We start from the raw sequence: 23,496 nt of genomic DNA, 5'->3' as shown, positions 1-23,496 counted from the left end.
TAATCCGGAAATGACCTATTTTGGGTTGAGTGGACGTTAAACCCCCACCCACCCACCCTCTCTCTCTCTCTCTCTCTCTCTCTCTCCACAATTAAACAAATCATTAAGCTTTATATGTGCAAAAACTTCAGGTTCCTAATTTTTAAGTTGTGGCTATACCGCAGTAAGTGATTCTATCATTTGTTCCGTTACAACACCAAAACAAAATTTAAAGACCTGGAATTTCTTGCCCGGCATAATTGACATCTTTGCTGCCTACGTAATCTCAATTAACCGGATCGTTAGGATTTATTTAAAGATCTTGGTTTCGTAACCCAACAATCAAGTTAACATCTGAATAGAGTTGTCCGAATAACTATCATTGCTGGGAACCTAATGAGCCGTAATTAAACAGGTCGTTGTGCTCAATTTAAAGAAACACGTGGTTACTATATTTTCATGAACCCTGGTCGTTAGATAACACGAGTTATAGTAAAGCTGTCATAACCCAGAATAAAAGCTAAACATCTAAAAAATTCGTCCAGTAATCTTTTCTCAGTCTAATTAAACAGATCGTTAGTTATTATTTTTGGAAAAGTTATAAAGCCGTAATTCCTGGTTCCCTTTAATTAACTCAAAATGGTGGACAACGAAACAGCATCTGGTAATGGTTAGTTCTAAATGATAAGGCCAGCTAAATTTTCGTCATAGGTCACGAAATGTAAAAAGGGCTAGCCCTAACCATGGACCTAGCCCCACTGCTTACCCTAACCTACGAACTCCCTAACAATCACGTACCCTAACCGTATTTAAAATCTCAGCGGTCTTGACAAAAATTGAGCTGGCCTTAACAAATAGATTTAGCCATCTGGAAATACTTTTCAAATCTGAGTGATTAATAAGCCGCGATTTAAAAGAAAGGCCATATTGTATATTTTTTAAAAGAATTTAAAGTATTCTAAAGTAAGTTACGTATATAACTATATACGGTTAATTAGAGGTAACTTGGTTCAATCTTAACATTGTACTCATCTCTGTGTGCACATGTATACAAGATGGCTGCGGTTTAACCTTCCTAGTGTGCTAGACACGTTCTTCATTACTATAAAGTTGAAAGAAAGTACAACAATATACTTGTGTTATAGCTGGAGAACAGATTGAGTATCAAATACCTTTTAATAAATTCACAGTCATGATGATATCGCTTACTTAAGTACGATCGGATTCAAACACAGATCCTATTTCGTTTCGTTTTTTATAGTTCAAAATTTTGTTTTACTTGTCTTTACTACAGTAGGATCTGGAAGAGTTGTTATATAAGCCGCGTTCTGGATGGTGGGAGGGATTAGCCAATGAAGCGGCGTGTTACAGCGAGGGTTTGACGTGTGGTGCAAACCACTAGAAACGTCAACGCTGATTGATTAATCAATGTCTGACGTCAGAAGGTCAAAAGTTGCTCGCATGACACCTGACGCGACCTTCCACTACAACTAAACAGATCTTCATGTAGTTTAGGCCATCGAAAGTATAAAAAAACGAAACGAAATATAGATCTGTATTTTAATCAGATTGCCTTAAGTATATCTTGCATTCTATAACAGACAGACAAATGGAATGGGGTTTAACGTCCTACTTTCTGCCTGCAACAACTGATTCAATGAAGACTAGCTGCCACACGCCAGGCAGTTTGCTATGCGGGACATTTTGCCCGCACAGCTTCGTCCCCGCCTACTATTCACATAATTCCAACTATCAAGTTGGCTTTGACGTGCACGCTAACGAGTATGCGGGCGGGCGTCGCTTTGTCGTACCATCTGAAGGACTAGACGCGTTTTCTTTTCTGTTTATCCAGACAATTCCTAGAAAAGTGCCATACCTAGTTTAATTATAGCTATGGGAGGAGACCGGAGGATCTGGAGAAAACCACGAGATTGACAGGCGGTCCTACTCCTTGTCACGTACAACGGACGAATCGAAACCACACCAGTTGACTCAATGACAGACCTTATGATACAAGGCGTACGCGCTAACCCCCTTATCTTCCGTACAAGGCAGTCCATGCTTTATCTAAAGTTGGTAGGGGGTCCCTTTTTCATAATAAGATTTTAATTACTATTGACTTTTGACATATTTTTTTACCATACTCCAGGTTGTCACTTTAAAGGCTCAATACCACTCTTGTTGTAACAGAATAATATGTCCCAATCTTTATTCTAGTCAACAAATTGTATTTTTACAATATTCCAATTAATTGATGATACAAATTTTATCGTAACACACCTAATTTAAGAAATTGGAAAAATTCAACTAAATGATTTGAAAAGCCTGACGTAAAGCTTTTCAAATGTGACTTGGATTTTAAAATATTTTCGAACCCTCTGGACAAGTAAAATAGGATGTAATGGATAATTTAGTAGGACACTTAAACATCTAATACTTAGAAATAATAAGGCTATTTTTTATTTACTGGAGCTGTCAAGCCAGCAAAAGTGTTATTGTCCCTTTAAATAATTTAAGATTGCACCTGATATATAAACAAATATAAAATGGTTCTTCTTACATCATTAATTCCATCGAGTTCCATTGAAACTCATTAATTATTAATTATCTTTTTCTTCTCGAATTCAGACGACATTGGTCTAAATGGTCTGACTGATATTTTTCAAACAGGTCAGATCCATTGAGATTAATTAATTATTAATTATCTTGTCCTTCTTGAATTCAGACGACATTGGTCTAAATGGTTTGGCATGATATTTTTCAGATATTAAATTACTTCTAATCTGATTAAAGTATATTTCGTTTCGTTTTTTTTTATACTTTCGATGGTCTACACTACATAAAGATCTGACCGGATGTTGCGATAGGTCGCGTCAGGGGGCATACGGCTTTTGACCCTATGACGTCAGACATTTGATTAATCAATCAGCATTGATGTGACTAGCGGAGTACCCACAGTTCCGTGCAAAATACGCCTACATCTCGCCGTAACAGGCCGTTTCATTAGCTAATACCTCACAACATTCAGACCACGTCAATGATAACAACTCTGCCAGATCCTAGTGTAGTAAAGACAAGTAAAACGAAATTTTGAACTATTAAAACGAAACGAAATAGGATCTGTGTTTTAATCCGATATTAAATTTCTTCCCAAGATCTACAGATTATTGTGTCAATTTTCAGTTATACGTTTTTCGTCGCTTAATTCTGAAATTGCCTTAATTTTATTACACAAAATCTGGGAAATATTTCTAATGATTTAATCTAATCTACAAAATAAACCCCCCAAAAAACGACATAATGTTTTAATGGAATTCGAAAACTTTAACAGATACATTGAAAAAATAAACGTGTTAATTCTACAGCAAGAAAATCTGACAATGTCAACTTTTCACATCTTTTAAACTATCACGATAAAGTTCTTGCCACTTCTTAATGTGTTTATTTTCAACACAAAAACCTTTAATCTATCACTGTATCTATATCATGGTTAGTGGTAATATCCATATGCCGTAGGTTTTATTATGGGCAATGGAAGAGGAAAGCTGAGCTTAATAATTAAACACAACACATTTCCCTATCTTGAAGGAGTATATCAAACAAGGACGCTTCAATTTGAATTTCTGTTGTTCGTAAACAACTTTTAAAACAATTTGATTAAAACACAGGTTCTATTTCGTGTCGTTTTTTTATAGTTCAAAATTTCGTTTTACTTGTCTTTACTACACTGATCTTCATGTAGTGTAGGCTATCAAAAGTATAAAAAAAACCGAAACGAAAGATAGATTTGTATTTAAATCAGATTGCATTTAAAATTGTCCTTATTATTTCTTTTGGTAACAGATTAATTTATAAACGATTAGTGCATATGTGCACTGCTCAAATGCTTTTATAGCCAAATTTTAAACAAGACATACTATTTCGTTTGTTCATTCCTGGAGTTTTACGTCCACTTCCATCTAGGTTGATATCGTAGACAAATATGTTTCACGTGATTCAGGTGGCTATTTATTTATCAAACCCCCCAAGAACTGAAAATTAAACTTGTTTGGCCTAACTTTGATGTTTGACCTGTATCTATTGACTGTTAAACTTGTTTGGCCTAACTTTGATATTTGACCAGTATCTATTGGCTATTAAACATGTTTGGCCTAACTTTGATGTTTGACCAGTATCTATTGGCTATTAAACACCATATTAAATACATGTACAGCGAGAGAAAGTAAATACGGTGTTAATCTTCATCTCAATCAATGCCGTGATGTTTTTAATAAAATCTGATGCATCTACCAGAATCAACTATTAAACCAGAGTTCCACAGATGAGGTGTGAAGCTTATCGTCTAAGTTATGGTCTTTAAACATCGGAAATGGCGGTGAAACAAAGCGGTCTTCGCCATCTTGTAATCTGCAGGCTTCCTTGTGGTTCGCCCCTTGATTGACCTATGAACTTAATTTCTGGTTGTTAATTAACTGCTAATGAATTTCAGAAATTTTCTTTTCCGCGTGTGCAGGAATGCACTTATGACTTTTCTTCGATTCTTAGGTCTTTTAACATCTGCATGAAATGATAAATCTATTTTTCGTGGTACCTTGTTGGATCCCCACCACACCCTTAACGTCCCCTATGATTAGGGCTATTGGTCAGATACTTATGGCCAATACATATCATAGTATCGGAATTCGAGCACATAAAGGGGTAGACAAACGTTTTTCAACAAGGTTTCCATAAATCTTAAATATATATTGAAAAATAATCCCCCACCCTGTACACAAGCAAAAAAGACTTTGTAAGCGAGAAATTAGAGGTTTTTTTTGTTAAACCGGAAGTGATGTAGTTGGTTCAACACGCTCACTGGTCTCTATAGTAAGCATACAGATGTGGCATAAGTTTGCTGCTGTATTTTGTTGAAAATCGTTGGTATTCCCCCTTTAAATATCGGCTATTGAGAAACATGAACGCTATCAATTAAAAGAAGAACCGTGTTGATCCAATCTGTAGACGGGTCGTTTGTTCAACAAAACAATAGTGAAGATCCCTGGTAATTAATTCCATTATGGTAGTTTCATCTATATAGAGGTAGGGTTTTATTATTTTGTGTATGGCCCATACTTTCTAATATATAGATAAAATAACGGTTTGGTCTATAAGTTAAGTGTTTATTGGTACAATAAAGGTGTTTTTATAACGGTTTAAAAACCAGCTGTTATAAACCACCATGACAGATTTCATGCAACACAGGTACAGCGAACCCAAGAAGGCACTATGAAATGGGGATAAATGCCCCGTCAACACTGAGTCGGTCATTTTAGACAAACACACGGTAATATTTATTGTTTGATTATGTATGGGAGGAGAATTTTGTACGCCTACTATTCTTTAATTTCCAACGATCACTGATCACCAACCATCCGAACCATTAGGGACACCTTCCTTGTCTGTGTTCACGCTGAGATAATAGAAGCACCAAAAACCAAAATCTAAACTGATCAGTTAGCCACATGAAACAATTCCTTAATGGAAATAGTGGTACCAGTTGTTCCCGAAAGAGACTAGACATAAACAATGTGATTTCAGAGTGAATTGTGGTCACTAAAGTTTCTAAGTTTACCGTGGTTAGTTTTATTTTGATATTGGAGTATTTCTTTCTGGGCGGATACAATACGCCGGATACAATTTTGTTGTCGTTATTCTTAGTGTTTAACGTCCGCTTCCACCGAAGGTGATATCGCAGACAAGGTGTCTTATTTTCATTTTTATAATCTTAGCGCAGGGGGTCATTCCTGTGGGAGGGGGGAACCGAAGTACCTCGGGTAAACCCACGAGGTTGAGAGGGCGCCCCTATCTCCAACCACTTACGCTCACAGTGGGATCGAAACCACAGCCGCAAGACAGTGGTGACCGGCCAGCTAGAGGTCGACGCGCAACACTCTAGTTAGGCCATCCCAAACTGCCTTTTATGTAACAGTTTAGATATGTTTGATGTGTACTGTGTTGTAGTTTTCGTGGGGCGCAAAGCCAAGGCCCACCCATGGCGGCACAAATTCTGGCTACTTCACTGTATACATTTAATTACATGTTAAGTTTAAGGTCTTCAACTGCAATGTGAAGTGTTGACAGCAGAGTAGAAGGTGTTACGAAGTGTTTATTTAACAATCCGTTAACAGTGCCTCGAAAACAACCACAGACTGACAAACAATCTACCGTTCCTATCTACACAAAGAAACAGATTGTTGGTACCTTTATTAAACCAGAACACGACAATATGTCGTTGTTGTTGAAGCGATCAGCTATACGTATCAACCAACATGTCTTGGGTGATCGCCTTAGATAGTCTTTCACACGTTGCGCTAGACCTCCACCTTTGATGTAACTGATAAATCAAATTGCTTGGGTCATGCCTTTGCTCTTGGAAAACATTTCGCGAGTCTTCTATCGTGATAGCAAACGGTTTGAGTTTAATGTTATCATGGAAGCGAGTGAAGTGTTATAAATTGAAAGCGGGCGGAATGAATTAAACAAAGGGTATATTTCTAAAGTGATAGGCTTTTGATAGAATTTGATGTATGGTGGCTAGACGATGTTGCTATTTACACCTTCAATCTGTCTAAAATTTGAAAACTTTATTGATAAATACGAATTTCAACCATAAGTTGATTGTTCTCCGTTCAGTCATATTGAAAGTGTTACTTTTCTTTGTGATTGAAGTCAGCCAGCGTACGCTGTTTTATCCAATGAAGTTTTTTTTATTAAAATGTTTGAAACATTTGAATAAAAAGTGGCATATATGAGATGTTGTTTGTCAAGTTTTAATACTTATACTTTTATCTTTATAATACGTTGGAGGTCGGGTGTTCGATCCCTGCATTGGCCGAGAAAGTTCATCCAGATTTTCCGGCGTGGGTCCCCCTTGTCAGTGATGCAGGACGGGGGGCCTGACAAGGACAGCTGTCTAGTCCTTCGGATGAGACGAACAACCGAGGTCCCGTGTATACATTGGAATGCATGTAAAAGATCCCTTGGCCGTTGGAATTCAATATAAGAGTAGGCCTTAGCGCCGCTGTTCGGGAGAAATTTCCCTCATAGCACAATGCATTGGCCCGTCTTCATTAGCTCAGCTGGAGCAGAACAGTAGGACGTTAAACCCCATTTTATATCATGATACTAAATTAGGGACCTAATCTATTTTAGTCGATGGGAGTAGGGGATGGGGTGGTTGACTGGTTAGCGCGTGCGCGTTGCAACATGGGGTTATCTTTGAGTCAACTGGCGTGGTTTCGAACACCGGGTGGACGTGACAAGGAGTAGGGTCGCCGTTCCAACCTCGTGGGTTTTCTCCGGGTCCTCCGGTTTAGTTCTACTGCTAAAGACCCCTGCGCGCTAGCGAATTATTGAAATAAAATTGAACCATATGTTAGTCTCGAAATGAACTACGGGTCTCTCTCTCTCCCTCTCTCTCGCTAACTCTCTTGGCTATTAGCCAAACTAACTCTGATTAAAGAGTTGTTATGAATGCGAAAAGTGCAAGTTGATGTGTAAAATGTGTTTTAGCCTACTTTTCGCGCCATCTGGGCAAGGACAAAATGAAGCTTTGTTTTGTTAGAATGTGAAATTGTATCAAAGGTAATTAGATACCAACTGTTGATTGGTTCCGGTATAATGTAATTATTCTGTGATTATCCCCACTGAATTAATGAACTACCAAATCTCTCCAGTTCATACATATTAATGAGGTTACATCATTAGCGTAATTACGGTAATAACTAGATGGATCCAGAAAGATCCATATCTTTCTATCATTGTCTTGTATAATGGTTGGTGAATAGATTAAAGATATTGGAGATTTTAATTAATAGACATCACAAATCACAAGTTTTCACAAATAAACTTTATCGAGCAGGGTTTTGTTTAGCTAACGGTGAGAGAGAGAGGGGGAGAGAGAGAGAGAGAGAGAGAGGGTGTATATACATGTATACGTTATCGAGTTGGGTTGTTGTTTACCTAACGAAGAGAGAGATAGAGAGAGAGAGAGAGAGAGAGAGAGAGAGTACACGTTATCGAGTTGGGTTTTCTTTACCTATCGGAGAGAGAGAGAGAGAGAGAGAGAGAGGGGTGAACGTCCACTTGACACAAACTAGATCATTTCGCGATTAACATATGGTTTAATTTTTATTTCAATAATTAGGGGTCTTTAGCAGTGGGAGGAAACCGGAGGACCCGGAGAAAACACATGAGGTAGGACAGGCGACCCTACTCTTTACTACGAACACCATGTGAATCGAAACCTGACCAGTTGACTCAATGACAGATCTTATGATGGGGGCTTTAGCAGTGGGAGGAAACTGAAGGACCCGGAGAAAAACCCACGAGGTTGGACAGGCCACTCTACTCCTTGTCATGTACAACTGGGGATTCTAAACGTCCACTCGACACAAACTTGAACATTTCTGGACTAACATATGGTTCAATTTCATTTCAATAATTCACTTGTGCATAAGGGTCTTTAGCAATGGGAGGAAACCAGAGAACCTGAAGAAAACCCACAAGTTTAGACAGGCGACCTTAATCCTTGTCAGACCTTAATCCTTGTCACATACAACCGGGGGAACCATGTTTGAGCTCTCCTCTCTCTCTCTCTCTCTCTCTCTCTCTCTATTTTTCTCTCTCTATTTTTCTCTCTCTCTCATTTACGACGCGGATATTTATGTTGTAAAATGGAAATGTTCTCTTTTAAAAAAAAATAAATGAATAAATAAAATAAAATAAAAGCAGGCATAAAATGGAATGCGGAGAATAAAATGGATGTTATTGTCATTTCATTGTCATTACCATTCCACTCTCCATAGAAAATCTATTTAAAATTTAAACTAAAGCGATTCCTGGTGTTCCCACGCCTTTTTGTTCTGAGGGAGGTTAGGCACCGAGGTCTGTATAAACAGTCATTAACATTGTTTTCGTATCCAGTTTTGTACAAAATAACAGGTTCAAGAAGAAAAAAGCTGAATGAAATGATTATTTTTGCAAGTGTCAGACACGACATCGTTTTCACATCGATGACAAAATTATAGCATTGTCTTTCTTCAATGAACGAGGCGCCCCCTATTTCCTTTCCGTTTTTAAATGCGTCATCGTGTCAACAATCGTTTCTATGGACACCCAAAATTCACAATGGTTCGCCACACATATAACTGTTTACTTTACGTTTGGGAAGACAGGGACATTTCATACAGTGTGCTAGGAGGGAAATTTTTCCCGGACAGCGGCACTATTGCCTACTCTTATATCGAATTCCAACTGGCAAGGGATCTTTACGTGCACGCCAATGTGTACACGGAGCCTTGGTTTTTCGTCCCATCCGAACGACTAGACAGTTGTCCTTGTCAGGCCTTCCGTCCTGCTTCACTGGCAAGGGGTAAGTACGCCAGAAAATAAATCTGGATGAACTTTCTTGGCCAATGCAGGGATCGAACACCCGACCTCCAGGCTAGCGAGCCAGCGTCCTACCCACTTAGCCACCGTGATCCCCTGGTAATTTAGATGGCAGATGGCTAATCCAAAAGACTACTTTAAGCTTTAATCAAACGCCGGACTCTTTCTCATCATGGCAACATCATCGAAAGTTTAATTCCAAATTTAGAATATTAAAACAGCAATAAAGAAATATTATTCAGATTCGTTCCTTGTCAGTCTACGAAAATAACCGAACTTTTGTACTAACGTGGTATTAAATCATTTCAAGCACACATTGCCTTGTGCACGACCCCATTTTCCACCATGATTAGACCTAAATTTTAAACGCCGACCGATACATGTTATTTCTGCGTTTATATACCATGCTTTCAAACGCTCAATAACCTATCTTAGGTCAGGGAGCTACGGAGGTTAAGTGGGTAAGACGCTGGCTCACTAGTCTAGAGGTCACGTGTTCGATCCCTGCATTAGCCGCGAAAGTTCATTGGGGTTAAGGACAGCTGTGTAGTCGTTCGGATAGGACGAACCTAGGCCCCATTTATACATTTACGTGTACGTTAAAGATCCCTTGGCAGTTGGATTCGATATAAGAGCAGGCCAAATTTTCCTCATATCACACTTTCTTTAGCCCAGTCGGAGCAGAAGAGTAGTATGTTAAACCCCATTTCATTTCATCTCTTAGGACATTTTTTGGAGATTGCTAAATGCTGATTGAAGCCATCGCACATGTGAAGCAATAATATATATTGCTTACAAATTATACATCTCTCCAAAATAACAAAATAAATATATTACAGAAATCTCTTGGCAAAAAAAAGCCAAATAGACAAAAAACATCTCGCATAAAGCGTCAAATGGTGTTATATGCACCTTTGTTCTGCCTCGCCTAGCCTTTAGCTTTCATTCCCAGATGTGACAGACGGTTTGGTTCAATGTATAGACAGACATATGGTACATTACATTGATGTAAACATATTGGGGCAACATTTATTTATTTTATGTATCTTTGAAACTTAATAAAAAACTTTGGGTACATCCCTACCCGTATAGGTTCATAGTCATCATCGCACTTATTGTGGCTGGCGTATTGTGGAATGTGAGAGCGAGAGAGAGAGATGGGGTTTAACGTCCACTCGACACAAACTAGGTCATTTCGGGACTAACACATGGTTTAATTTTATTTCAATAATTCGCTTGCCGGTAGGAGTCTTTAGCAGTGGGAGGAAACCGGAGGACCCGAAGAAAACCCACGCGGTTGGAAGGCGACTATACTCCTTGTCACGTACAACCGGGGAATCGAAACCACGCCAGTTGACTCAATAACAGACCTTATGATACAGCACGCACGTGCTAACCATTCGGTCATCCATACCCCCTTTATTGTGGAATGAGTGAGCTGAAACGGGTGTTTAACGTCCTACTTTTCTGTACAAACTGGGCAGCTATGTGAGACATTTTGCCCATACAGCAGATTCATAGAATTCCAACTCTCGTCGGTGGACCTCGGTTATTCATCCCATAGGAACAACTAGGCATTAATCCTTGCAAGGCTCTCCATCCTCCATTGGAAAATCTCGAGGGCATTTCTCGGCCAAAACTGAGATCGAACCCCTAACCTCCTGGTTATTGGGTGTTCGATCCCTGCATTGGCCGAGAAAGTTCATCCAGATTTTCCGGCGTGGTTCTCCCTTGTCAGTGATGCAGGACGGAGGGCCTGACAAGGACAGGTGTCTAGTCGCTCGGATGGATCAAAAAACCGATGTCCCGTGTTCACATTGACGTGCACGTAAAAGATCCCTTGACGGTTGGAATTCGATATAAGAGTAGGCCGTAGTGCCGCTGTCCAGGCAAAATTCCCTCATAGCACACTGTATGGCGTATGCCCGCCTTCATTAGCCCAGTTCCGAGCAGAACAGTAGGACGTTAAACCATATTTCATTTCATTTCATTTTCCTGGTTAATGAGCCAGTGCATCAATCACTGAGCCACTGTGGCTCTCCCATGAAGTAAGGTGGACAACATGCTGAGATCAGTAGTTGTGCACCGACAGCTGTGTACTGAAAGACAAATTCAAATTAAAAGACCCTCATCAATTGACATGCTTGGAATGCACCTTATCAAATCCACGTGAAACACATGGACATGAGTTATTGACTGCTATCTACAGGACATTGGTCTTCGTCAATCTGAACTTAATAGAAACTACAGCTTACTATCATCTCTTCAGCTACAATGTACTTTGCAGAAAGATATGTCTTCCTTTATCTACCAGAACTCACGCTGTCACTTCAAGTTCTCTCAATTTAAATTACCTTTCTAATCGACCATGTTCTGCAGATTCAAATTAAATTATTTTATTGAGAGGTTTTGGACACGGGGGTCGATAAGGACACTGTTTATAACCAATTACAATTGGATGAGAAATTTGGGGATGGACAGCAATGTCATTTGACGCCATGTTTTCGTACTTTTTAGATGTCAGGATAAAGATTGTAAAACAGAAGTCACAGCGATGCCCTTTCATTTCTGCGTCGGACGTTTGCTCTGTCTTCAGCGTGTTTTCCGCGATACCAAAGAGAGAAAGAGAGAGAGAGAGAGAGGGGAGAGCGAGAGAGAGAGAAAGAGAGTTGGGTTTTGTTTACCTAACGGAGAGAGAGAGGGAGAGATGTCTTCAGCGTGTTTTCCGTAATACCAGAGAGACAGAGAGAGACAGAGAGGGGGTGGGGGTTAACGCGTCTACTCGACATAAGCCATAAACTAGGTCATATCTGGACTAACATATGGTTCAGTTTTATTTCAATAATTCGCTTGCGCGTAGGTGTCTTTAGCAGTGGGAGGAAACCGGAGGACCCGAAGCAAACCCACGAGGTTGGACAGGCGACCCTACTCCTTGTCACGTATAACCGGGGAATCGAAACCACGCCAGTTGACTCAATGATAGACATATGATGCAACGTACACGCGCTAACCATTCGGTCATCCAACCTTAAATAGATTAGCTCCCAATTTAATACCATTAATACCCTACTCCTTGTCACGTACAACCGGGAGAATCGACACCACGCCAGTTGACTCAATGACAGACCTTATCCAACACCCCCCTTGATACCACAGAACAAAATTTGTTTTCGTACTTGCTGAAACATATTGCAACATCTATGAAGTCCCTTAGGCGTTTTTAGAATATTTGTCACGTGGTAAACAGCCTTTCAGTAATAACATTTTCAATATATTCATCCTTTGAACCTCCCAAATATTACCATATTCCCTTTAGAATATGTTCACGAATATATCCCACGTAAACAATATATTGTTTTCAACAGTTGCAGCAATTTCAAATCATCTCAATGTGTCGTATGTTTCCATATTCTTTCTGCGGACTCAAATAATAATAATAATTCCAATATGGTAATTCTTTGAGTTTGAGTTTTTGAATAATAACAAATTTGAGACGATTTTTTTTTTGTATACATTCATTTTCTATCTAAATATAACCCCGAGAAAAACCTAAACAAAAATCCAACGCCAGATGTCGAAATGAAATGGGGTTTAACGTCTTAGGGCAGCGGCACTAACGCCTATATCGAATTTCAGCTGCCAAGAGATCATTTACGTGTACGCCAATATATACACGGGGCCAAGGTTTTTCGTCCCATCCGAACGACTAGACAGCTGTCCTTGTCAGGCCCTCCGTCTTGCACCACTGACAAGAGGAACCCACGACGGAAAATCTCGATGAACTTAGGGATCGAACCCACTAAGCCATCATGGCTTCGTCATATGTCGAAGAGTCTTGTACACATTATTGTCGCCTTATATTTATAGGTTTGGTCGTTGGTTATTTTTTTTGAATTCTTGCATAATGCATTTATTTGTAAATAAAATAAAGAAGAAATCTGAAGACGTCAGGAATGTTTTCACATATTTTGTTAGAGAACCCAAAAGGATGTGGTTTCTCGAAAAGTTCCAACATTCCCAAATAAACATTTAATATAAAATATGAAACAATAGCGTAGACCAAAATAACAACATCTGACTTTAATTTACTCTAACAGTCAAAATATTACACGAGTACACCAGAAGTTGAAAGTTCAACCTACTTTATTTGAAGATTTATAATATTTTCATGATGTAATACTATGAAATCTGTGATTCCCCCTTGCCAGTGATGCAGTACGGAGGGCCTGACAAGGACAGCTGTATAGTCGTTCGGATGGGACGAAAAACCGAGGTCCCGTGTACACATTGGCGTGCACGTAAAAGATCCCTTGACAGTTGGAATTCGATATATGAGTAGGCCGTAGTGCCGCTGTCCGGGCAAAATTTACCTCATAGCACACTGTATGGCGAATGCCCGTATTCATTAGCCCAGTATAGGAGCAGAACAGTAGGACGTTAAACCCCATTTCATTTCATTCCATTTACTATGAAAATCTCTCAAGATGTAATCCTGTTTTTAAGAACGATAAATTTAAAAAGTGATATTAAATCTTGTATGAAGTATTTAATCTTCAGTGTTTTTAGATGTTCTTAAGTAATCATATATATAAAGGGGCATGATGGGAGATTCGATAAAAAGCTGACAGTTACTATAATAGTTAAAAACTAGATAATGTAAAGGGAATTTACTGAAATTTCAGTCAAATTGATCCACTCTGAACCGAGATATTAGCTTTTGAATTTTAGGCCTAGCCTCGATCATCATTACTAAAGTCGGTACGATAAAAACATAGTCTCGATTACCATTTTTGGATGTAATCATCAATGAGCATTGAGCAGCAAATCAGATTCAAATCCAGTAAATATCGCAGGCTAGTGTTGACATCGAGGGTTGATTATGGTCTGGATAAGTTAATTAATGTCTAATTAATAATTAAGATAACATTTCAGGGGCCTGTTTTTACGAAATTCTAACGATAAAATCCAAATTTTAGTAATTTGATTGGATAATATTAGATTGATTTTAGTGCTTAGCCAATCAAAATTGAAGTATCTACTAAAATTTGGATTGTATCTTTAGCTAAGATTTCGAGAAACAGGGCCCAGGCCTAAAGAAAGACCTGCAATAGGCAGATTTAGCTCTTGCATAATGTATGTTTAGGATGCATCATGATATTTGGTATGACGTTAATTATAAACATGATATATGTATACTTAAAGCACAGTCATGTCTAGATTAAGATAAGCTATATTGAATGATAAGTAATTATAATTTTAACATCACGAAAGCAATACTAATAGATTAATACGTACAAAGAGTTCTTAAGAATTAAAATCAAAGAGCGTTTTGTGTGTATTTTGAATAGATAATACAACTTTAAGACGCTGATCATGATCCGTATTATATATACAACCATCATCTGTAAATTGACATCTTACAATATTTATGATAAATAGAATGTCTACTCTGCCATTAACAATAAACTTTATAAGTTCATAAAATCTGAATAAAATACAGATTTCGTTTCGTTTTTTATAGTTAAAAATTTCGTTTTACTTGTCTTTACTAGACTAGGATCTGGAAGAATTGTTATATTACCCTGCGTGAGGGATTAGCCAATGAAACGGTCTGACGTCATAGGGTCAAAAGCAGTCTGTACGACCCCCGACGCGACCTTACAGGACGGAGGGCCTGACAAGGATAGCTGCCTAGACGTTGTGATGGCCCGAAATACCGAGGTCCCGTGTACACATTGGCATTCACGTAAAAGATCCTTGGCAGTTGGAATTCGATATACGAGTAGACCGTAGTGCCTCTGCCCGGCCAACATTTCCCTCAAAGCACACTGTATGGCGTATGCCCGTCTTCATTAGCCCAGTTCGGAGCAGAACAGTAGGACGTTAAACCCCATTTCATTTTCATTGCATTTCTACTTTATAAACGAATGAACTCCGGTATTAAACTGCAATAAACGTCCTTTATATACTTGATCCAGGTATATTTACATTTAGAAATAATTTCTAATAAACGAGGGGGTTGGGTGGCTGAATGGTTAGCACGTGCGCGCTGTACCATAAAGTCTGTCATTTAGTCAACTGAACGTTAAACCCCATTTCTCTCTCTCTCTCTAATAAACGAGCAGGAGCTAAATGTCTTAACTTCCAGTTACTAACACTTGTTACCACATCATTAGGGAGAGAGAGAGAAATGGGGTTTAACGTCCACTCGACACAAACTAGGTATTTTCGGGACTAACACATGGTTTAATTTTATTTCAATAATTCGCTTGCGCGTAGGGGTCTTTAGCAGTGGGAGGAAACCGGAGTATCCGGAGAAAACCCACGAGGTTGGACAGGCGACCCTACTCCTTGTCACGTACAACCGGGGATTCGAAACCACGCCAGGTGACTCAATGACAGACTTTATGATACAGCGCGCACGCGCTAACCATTTAGCTATACAACCCCAACCTCATTAGGAAACGAATTATTTAGAAAAGGGTAGTTTCGTATTTTAAAACATAACTTGAATTATACGGTATATATACACTGTAACCAGGAGAAATGAAATTAATCAACTCACAAATTAAGTCATTTAACAACTCTGTAGTTTTTTGGCTGCTGGTTTTAAGATGGCACTGATGACTTTAAAGTAGATAACGTGAACCGAGACAGAAAAACATGTATTTAATATTAGAATTGACGCCAGAAATAATGAATACTGCATATTGAAAGATGTTTATCAATTTGTCTCTTTGCACATTAATTAATGGGGAGGTTGTGGAGTATAGAAAAATGATGTAAATACTAGAATATTTATTTGTTAAGTACGTATATCGATATTGCATATTTCTGTGTAACCATAACAACTATATTATATAAGCTTACTTTTGATATTAACAGGAATATTTACAAACGATATTAAATTAAGCGTAGATTCGATGTTTGGTAGAAAGATGGCGCTCAACCAACGGGGTACTCTACGCTAATTAAATACTTAATCACAGCAGATAATTCGTGAATTTGCACCTGGCTTTTCTTTAACGGGGGGATCGTTGTTTATAATTCGCCATTTGGTATTTGTATTCCTTCCTCTGCTAAATTGAGTGTGTCATCCCGCAGTAGGGTCTCGATAATAATATAGCCAGCAATCCCCCGAGCACCCACTGCGAACATTGCCTTCTGTGTCTGTCGAGAGAAGAAAACAAACACATTATCTGGATAATCAAGTCACGGTTGGAACCAATGGTTATCAACTCGTGTTAGCGCAGTTATCCAGACCGAATTCCACTTGATCAATGGCATCTGAGTATCTGATGATCTTGACGATGGATAAGATGTGATGTTTGGTCACGTGATATTTTAGGACACGCTATAGATCCCGTGTAATAATTACTGTAGACAATCAGTAAAAGAAACTCAAGTGAAAGTGTGGAGTGTATGTTTCTATTCCGTCAGTCAACCATGGATTACTTATCGTTATTCAAAGGTAGTTATTACACTTTTATATTGTTTGTACTCAGGGATTTGCGTGCTTTTGTAAATTAATCGCTATTTTATTTGTAAAATAACCAGGGACATGGATAGCCGAATGGTTAGCGCGTGCACGTTACATCATAAGGTCTGTCATTGAGTCAACTGGTGTGGTTTCGATTCCCCGGTTGTACGTGACAAGGAGTAGAGTGTGTTTTCTCCGGATCCCCCGGTTTCCTCCAACTGCTAAAGACCCCTACGCGCACGCGAATGATTGAAATAAAATTGAACCATATGTTAGTTCTTAAATTATTTAGTTTGTGTCGAGGTAGTTCGGTAATCTTTATTTCCCAATTGTATATAATCGCTGTCGTCTTTGATATCGAATTTGTTTCTTACAGTTCCAAAGTATTTTAAGAAGTATTGTTTTAATTGTTTTGATATCCATTTTTAGAGATTTCAGACGGTTCTTTTTTTTTATTAATTTCATGAATCTTTTCTACCTTTCACGAACGATATGACGAGTCTCGTGCTTGTTATATACAATTTCTATATTTATGGCTTCTTTTTACTGTATATAAATACTTGATGTTTTACATATATGTTATCATTTACTTGATAAAGATGAGAGTATGATAGTCGAAACGTTGCATGTTAATAAACCAGTAATTCTTATTCCATAGATAGTGGTAGTGTGAAAATCCATGACATACTTATTCGTCAGTGTATAAAATTCGCCGTGATCATTAATTAGCTTGAAATATGCAGTGATCATCCTTATTTCCTGCAGTAATGTAACGACACTATCTAAATCCATTAAAGTGTTATACCTATTTCTGATTTTTAATACGTTTTTTAAAAATTATTTTCACAAAGGATAATTAAACATAGTCCACTGGGGGAATAACAATTAAGATTCCTTCAAATTCTAATTTTTGTGGTGAAATAATTTAAAACTCTTATATTTCAAATAATTCTACAGTTTATTAATATTCTTGTGTATTTTGTGTCCTGCCGTATAATCATAAATGCTGCCGAGAGAGAGAGAGAGAGAGAGGGAGGGAGAGAGAGAGAGAGGGAGAGAGTTTAACGCCCACTTAACAAAAAACCCCAGGTCATTTCGGGACTAACATATGGATCAATTTTATTTCAATAATTCCCTTGCGCGTAGGGTTCCGGAGAAAACCCACGAGGTTGGACAGGCGGCCCTACTCCTTGTCACGTACAACCGAGGAATCGAAACCACCACACCAGTTGACTCAGTGACAGCCCTTATGATACAGAGCGCACACGGTAACCATCCGGCCATCCAACCCCCCGCTGTCAAATGTTTGAACAGTAGGAACTACTTCACAGTCCTTCCCTGATATCACAGAAAAATACGCTCATGTTCTACGTATGATTCTAGGCAACCACATAATGAACGCTCTTTGTCATTCTAGAAACGGTTTTAAATCGTTTTGTTTTATGTCATAATTAAATTAACCAAACATTCTTATCTAGCTTTAGATCATTAAGGTAGTTAATTTAACTCAGTTTAATGTTTGATTAAATCTTATCTTGTATTATGTACTTCTCGTGAGAGGAGTGTAACTAGCCGTTTATCTGGCTAATAAAGCAAGGTGTTAAATCGTGTTGCTGATAGTTCCTGGGCTGTCTGAGGTTCACAAACTTTGATACAATTAACTGATAAAAATGGTCCGAGTTAAACATCCATTGTTTATGTTTTTGACGATCTGGTTTACGTATCACATTAAACATTAATACAGGAGGCAGACCACCATTAATTTCCCCATTGACTTCAATGTTAATTCTGGCCTCTTTGCCCACTTCCAACTTTTCCCCAAATTTTCGTTGGGCTGATGCTTTTCACTACAGACAGAGGAACAAATGGTCATGTCTTTGCACTAAAATTTGTATGAGGTTGACCACCAAAATTTTGAGATACACAAACTTGAACTAGAAGTATACTAAAAACATGTAACTAGTTGCCGTACATATCGCCGTAGCTAACCTGATAACCCTCTTATCCTTCCGCCTCAAAATCATGAATATAGACCCAAACCTGACAGAAAATGTGAATTCAAACCCTCTTCGTCCATTCTAGACCAAAAAATCAACAAAAATGGGCATGCAAAAGGGGAGAAAAGAGACAGAGAGAGAATTGCTAGAAATAGACGAACTATAATTTGTTGTTGTTTGGGTTAACGAACCTGAATCTGTGACTTCGATTTCTGAGGGGGTAGATGGCCGAATCGTTTGCGCGTGCGTGCTGCATTAAAAGGTCTGTCATTGAGTCAACCGATGTGGTTTCGATTTAATGAAATAAAATTGGACCATATGTTAGTCCCGAAATGACCTAGTGTGGACGGTAAACTCCATTTCTCTCTTTCGATTTCTGAAATACATGACAAAGATCTCGCGCAAGTGTTGAGCAGGAGACATGTAATCCTTAGCTTTTCTAGAAACCACAATGCCACTTCGCATGTGCCACTGCTTTGCATTGTGATAGTGTCGAACACTCGATTTATGTACGAGTAATAGGGCTCGTTCGGAAACCAGGTAGCATCGGTTTCTGGAATCCAATTTATAGATTGTTGAGCAATTAGGTTGTAAATAGCTAAACTGTCTCGAACACCTCATACCACTTTTCATTTGATCAGTTTATTCAGGGTTATACATACATATTTTTATATTTACCGTGTATTTTTGTGAGATCATTAAGGCTTGTCTATCTGATAACCATGACGTTAAACACCATTTTATTTAATTTTACGAAATCTTGTTGCCATTTTGGGGTTTCGATTCCCCGGTTACTACGTGGCAAGGAGTAGGATCCCCTGTCCAACCTCGTGGGCTTTCTCCGGGTCCTCCGTGCCCCCCCCCCCTGCTAATTAAAGACCCCTACGCGCAAGCGAATTATTGAAATAAAATTGAACCATGTGTGTCGAGTGGACATTAAACCCTCTCTCTCTCTCCCTCTCTCTCTCTCTTGCCATTTAATGGACTAGAAATACTCCACGCGTCTTTATATCTGAATAAAAGGCCAACATTTGTTTTTAAAATGTAAAGTTACTGATATCGATTCTACCTGATTCATGCCAACAAATATAAACTTTTATAACATACAAATAGACAAGACTTAACAACGTAAATATGCAAAATGTTTTTATTTAATACGCTATAACTATGACTATGTAATATATATTATATACTGTAGAACATGACAATATAATACATATTATATACTGTACAGAGAATAGAAAATTATAACATGGCAATATTATATACCGTAGAGTGAATCTTACATTATAACATGGCTATATTATAAACTGTAGAGAGAATAGAACAGTGTAACTATGACAATATTATACATATTATATACTGTACAGATAATAGCAAAATATAACATGGTAATGTTATATATATTATATTCTGTAGAACGAATATTACATTATAACATGGCTAATATATTACATACTATAGAGGGAACAGAACATTATAATATAACACATATTACATACTGTACTGAGAATATTATATTATAACATGGCAATATACTATGCATGTATATATTATATACTGTAGAGAGAACAGAACATTATAACATGGCAATATTATCTACTATAGAGTGAATATAACATGGCAAATACCGTAAAGAGAAAAGAATATAATAACCATGACAATATAATATTTTATACTGTAGAGGGAGAATGGAACATCATAACATGGCAATATTATATACTTTAGAGTCAATATAACCATTACAATATTATATACTTTAGAGTCAATATAACCAGGACAATATTATATACTTTAGAGTCAATATAACCAGGACAATATTATATACTTTAGAGTCAATATAACCATTACAATATAAAATACCGGAGAGAGAGAGAGAATGGAACATTTGGCAAGAAGTACGTCTTGTTGCTTATATATTACTATACTAGAGACAGAACGAAATCTGTTCTTAATTAAAAGTTTCCCATTTTTCTACCATTCTTCTCGTTTTCAATAAACAGCGGCATGGTGACCGGAAAGAAATGGATTCTTTGAAGTTCAGACGCCATTAGCTGGGCGTCCAACCTCATATCCTAGAATGTAACAGAATCGGTAAAACTAGCAAGACATATGTTTTTATTATGGACAATTTTCTCTTTTACATATTTTGATATTTTCAACGATGTTTTGTTGATCTACTAAAAGCTACACAAATGTAAATCTATTTTTGACCTTCCTTTGTATATAATATATTTACAACAATGGAATTTCGACTCCAAAGTAATAATAATAATACTTTGTACCTTTTTTTTTCTTAAAGTCAACATGCACGGGAAATCATATAACGTTACTTGTATTGTGTTCAAAAAGGGGATAGTGAAAGACAAACGATGTGGTATGCTCTCATCTATCGAGATACCGAGCGAGTCATGGAGTAGAACTACTTTAATGTCTAATACATAAGTAATAGAATCTATTGTTACCTTGATAACTACACGGTAGGGGGCATCATACCCTTTTCGTTTTGTTGTACATCTCTTGAAATAGATCGGTAAGAAATATTTGCCCTTTTGTGCTGGTATGTTTTTTCGAAGGATTTTTATATGTTTCGAGATGTAACATTTATACAGTTATTCTAGTGTTGTATGTTATTTATAAATTGCCAGATATTATTAAGATTTATGCCAAGAGAGAAAGAGAGAGAGAGAGAGAGAGAGAGAGAGAGAGAGAGAGAGAGAGAGAGAGATGGGTTTATCATACACTACACACAAACTAGGTCATTTCGGGTGATCTTTGGTGAGGCATAAGGAGTGCGGGGTGGGGGGTAGAGAATCGTGGATCAATAAAAAGCTTAATTCAATAAATGAGAGAGAGAGAGAGAGAGAGAGAGAGAGTTCGGAACTAACATATGATTCAATTTTATTTCAATAATTCGCCTGCCCGTAGGTTTCTTTACCAGTGGGGGGAAACAGGAGGACCCTGAAAAAAAGATTGGACAGGCGACCCTACTCCAATGTCACGTACAACCGGTGAATGGAAACCACGCCAGTTGACTCAATTACAAACCTTATCATACAACGCGCACGTGTTAACCATTCGATCATCCAACCCCCACGTGGACACTTAATTAACGACAATGAAAATATTTAATATTAATAATAATTTATGTGGCAACACTAAAACCAAACTCCAAAATACCATTGTGGATCAAGCTGTCAAGATGACCTGATGACCTTTAATCTTCTGCATGCATTAGATATGTGGGGCCACAGTGGCTAATTGAGTATGACACTGAATCACTATCCAGGAGGTTTCGGATTCGAACCCACTGTTTGCCGAGAAGGTTTTTGTGGGATTTTCCAACCTAGTTGTGTCGAGTGGATACCCCCCCCCCCCTCTCTCTCTGTGGTCTATTTGGTGCGGAAAAAGTAGGTCAAACAATCCCATTTCATTTCATATTAGTCAAGTGTTGTATTTTGTGAAATAGATGTCAATGTAATAGACCATCGTGTTAATTTCATTATAATATTATAGAGCCGCGAGTTAATTTCACAGAGTTGAAATCTAGATATAATAGACCATCATGTTCATTTCATAGAGTCGAGATCTATTAGAGTGTATTTGTTATATGGACCGAAGTATATCAAACAATGAGCCATTTCTTTTTATCTGAATGATATCAATTCACCATTAGCTAAATGATTGCGTCAATAAATCTGTCAGTCGGCCAAATGCTGTTTGATAACAACACAGGTCAAACAATTCAAATAGCTTCATAAAGTCAACACCAATATTGATTCCTTTTAATCTCCTAAATGGATCCGCCCACGTGATCAAATTTTATATCATATTATTGTCGTTGATAAGTGGTTCAATTAGAATAAAAAGGTCAGATCCCCAGAGAGAGGGGTATACGTACAGATTAAACATTCGTGGGGGTCGAAGTACTGTCATGTTTAAGCTCCCCTAGGGGATCCGATATTAGGGAGGGATGATACCTTACTTGAACCCAGCCTACCAAGGTCACCAGGGTTATCTTATATCAATGCCATACGGTTTTAAACAGATGTAGCCTGTTTAATTAAGGTCGAAAATGGGGTTTAACGTCCTACTGTTCTGCACCACATGTGGCTAATGACGATGGGCTATGAGGGAAATTTTGTCTAGATAGCGACGCTACGGCCTACTCTTATATCGAATTCCAACTGTTCAAGTTTCATTTATGTGCACGCCGAAGTGTACATGGTAACTGGTTTTTCAACCCATCCGAACGACTATACATTGTCCTTTGCCAGGTGCCCGTGACGTTCAGAGACATTGTTTAAAGACTATAATATGTGCATGGCGTCTATGAAGTCTCGTTAGTGTACATGTATGTGCATAATGTTTGCACTTTGATTTTATACTTTTCTATATCATATGTTGCCCTCAAAGGACGTTCAAAGCAAAAATATTACATTCTATTGTTGTATACTACTTTGAAGAAAATGGCTAATGTGCATATCTTTTTCCCTACAGATTTAAATCTTGAGGCTATAATCGAGGATGTTGTTGTTTGGCAGATGTTTGTCCAATTTATTTAATGCGCTGGCTCACTAAGAAAATTCGGGGTTCGATCCTGTAACGCCT

General features: G+C 38.0%; 1 protein-coding gene across 2 annotated transcripts in view; it reads left to right on the top strand.

The window, feature by feature from the left end:
- LOC126814819 (uncharacterized) overlaps positions 1-23,496 on the top strand; it is a 100,164-nt gene that overhangs the window by 21,863 nt on the left and 54,805 nt on the right. The window contains exon 1 of one of the 2 annotated variants that reach the window (XM_050540199.2): positions 16,731-16,879. The exons of the other annotated variant lie outside the window; for it this stretch is intronic. Coding sequence (XP_050396156.1) covers positions 16,831-16,879 — 49 coding nt within the window. The 5' untranslated portion in view covers positions 16,731-16,830. Of the gene's footprint in view, positions 1-16,730; positions 16,880-23,496 lie in introns of those variants that run through there. 2 annotated transcript variants of the gene reach the window in all.

This window comes from Patella vulgata, chromosome 3 (genome assembly GCF_932274485.2).
Source record: "Patella vulgata chromosome 3, xgPatVulg1.2, whole genome shotgun sequence".
In the NCBI taxonomy this organism is placed as follows: domain Eukaryota; kingdom Metazoa; phylum Mollusca; class Gastropoda; family Patellidae; genus Patella; species Patella vulgata.
The sequence above is the reverse complement of the archived record's forward strand: the minus strand, read 5'-3'. Positions and strand labels throughout refer to the sequence as shown.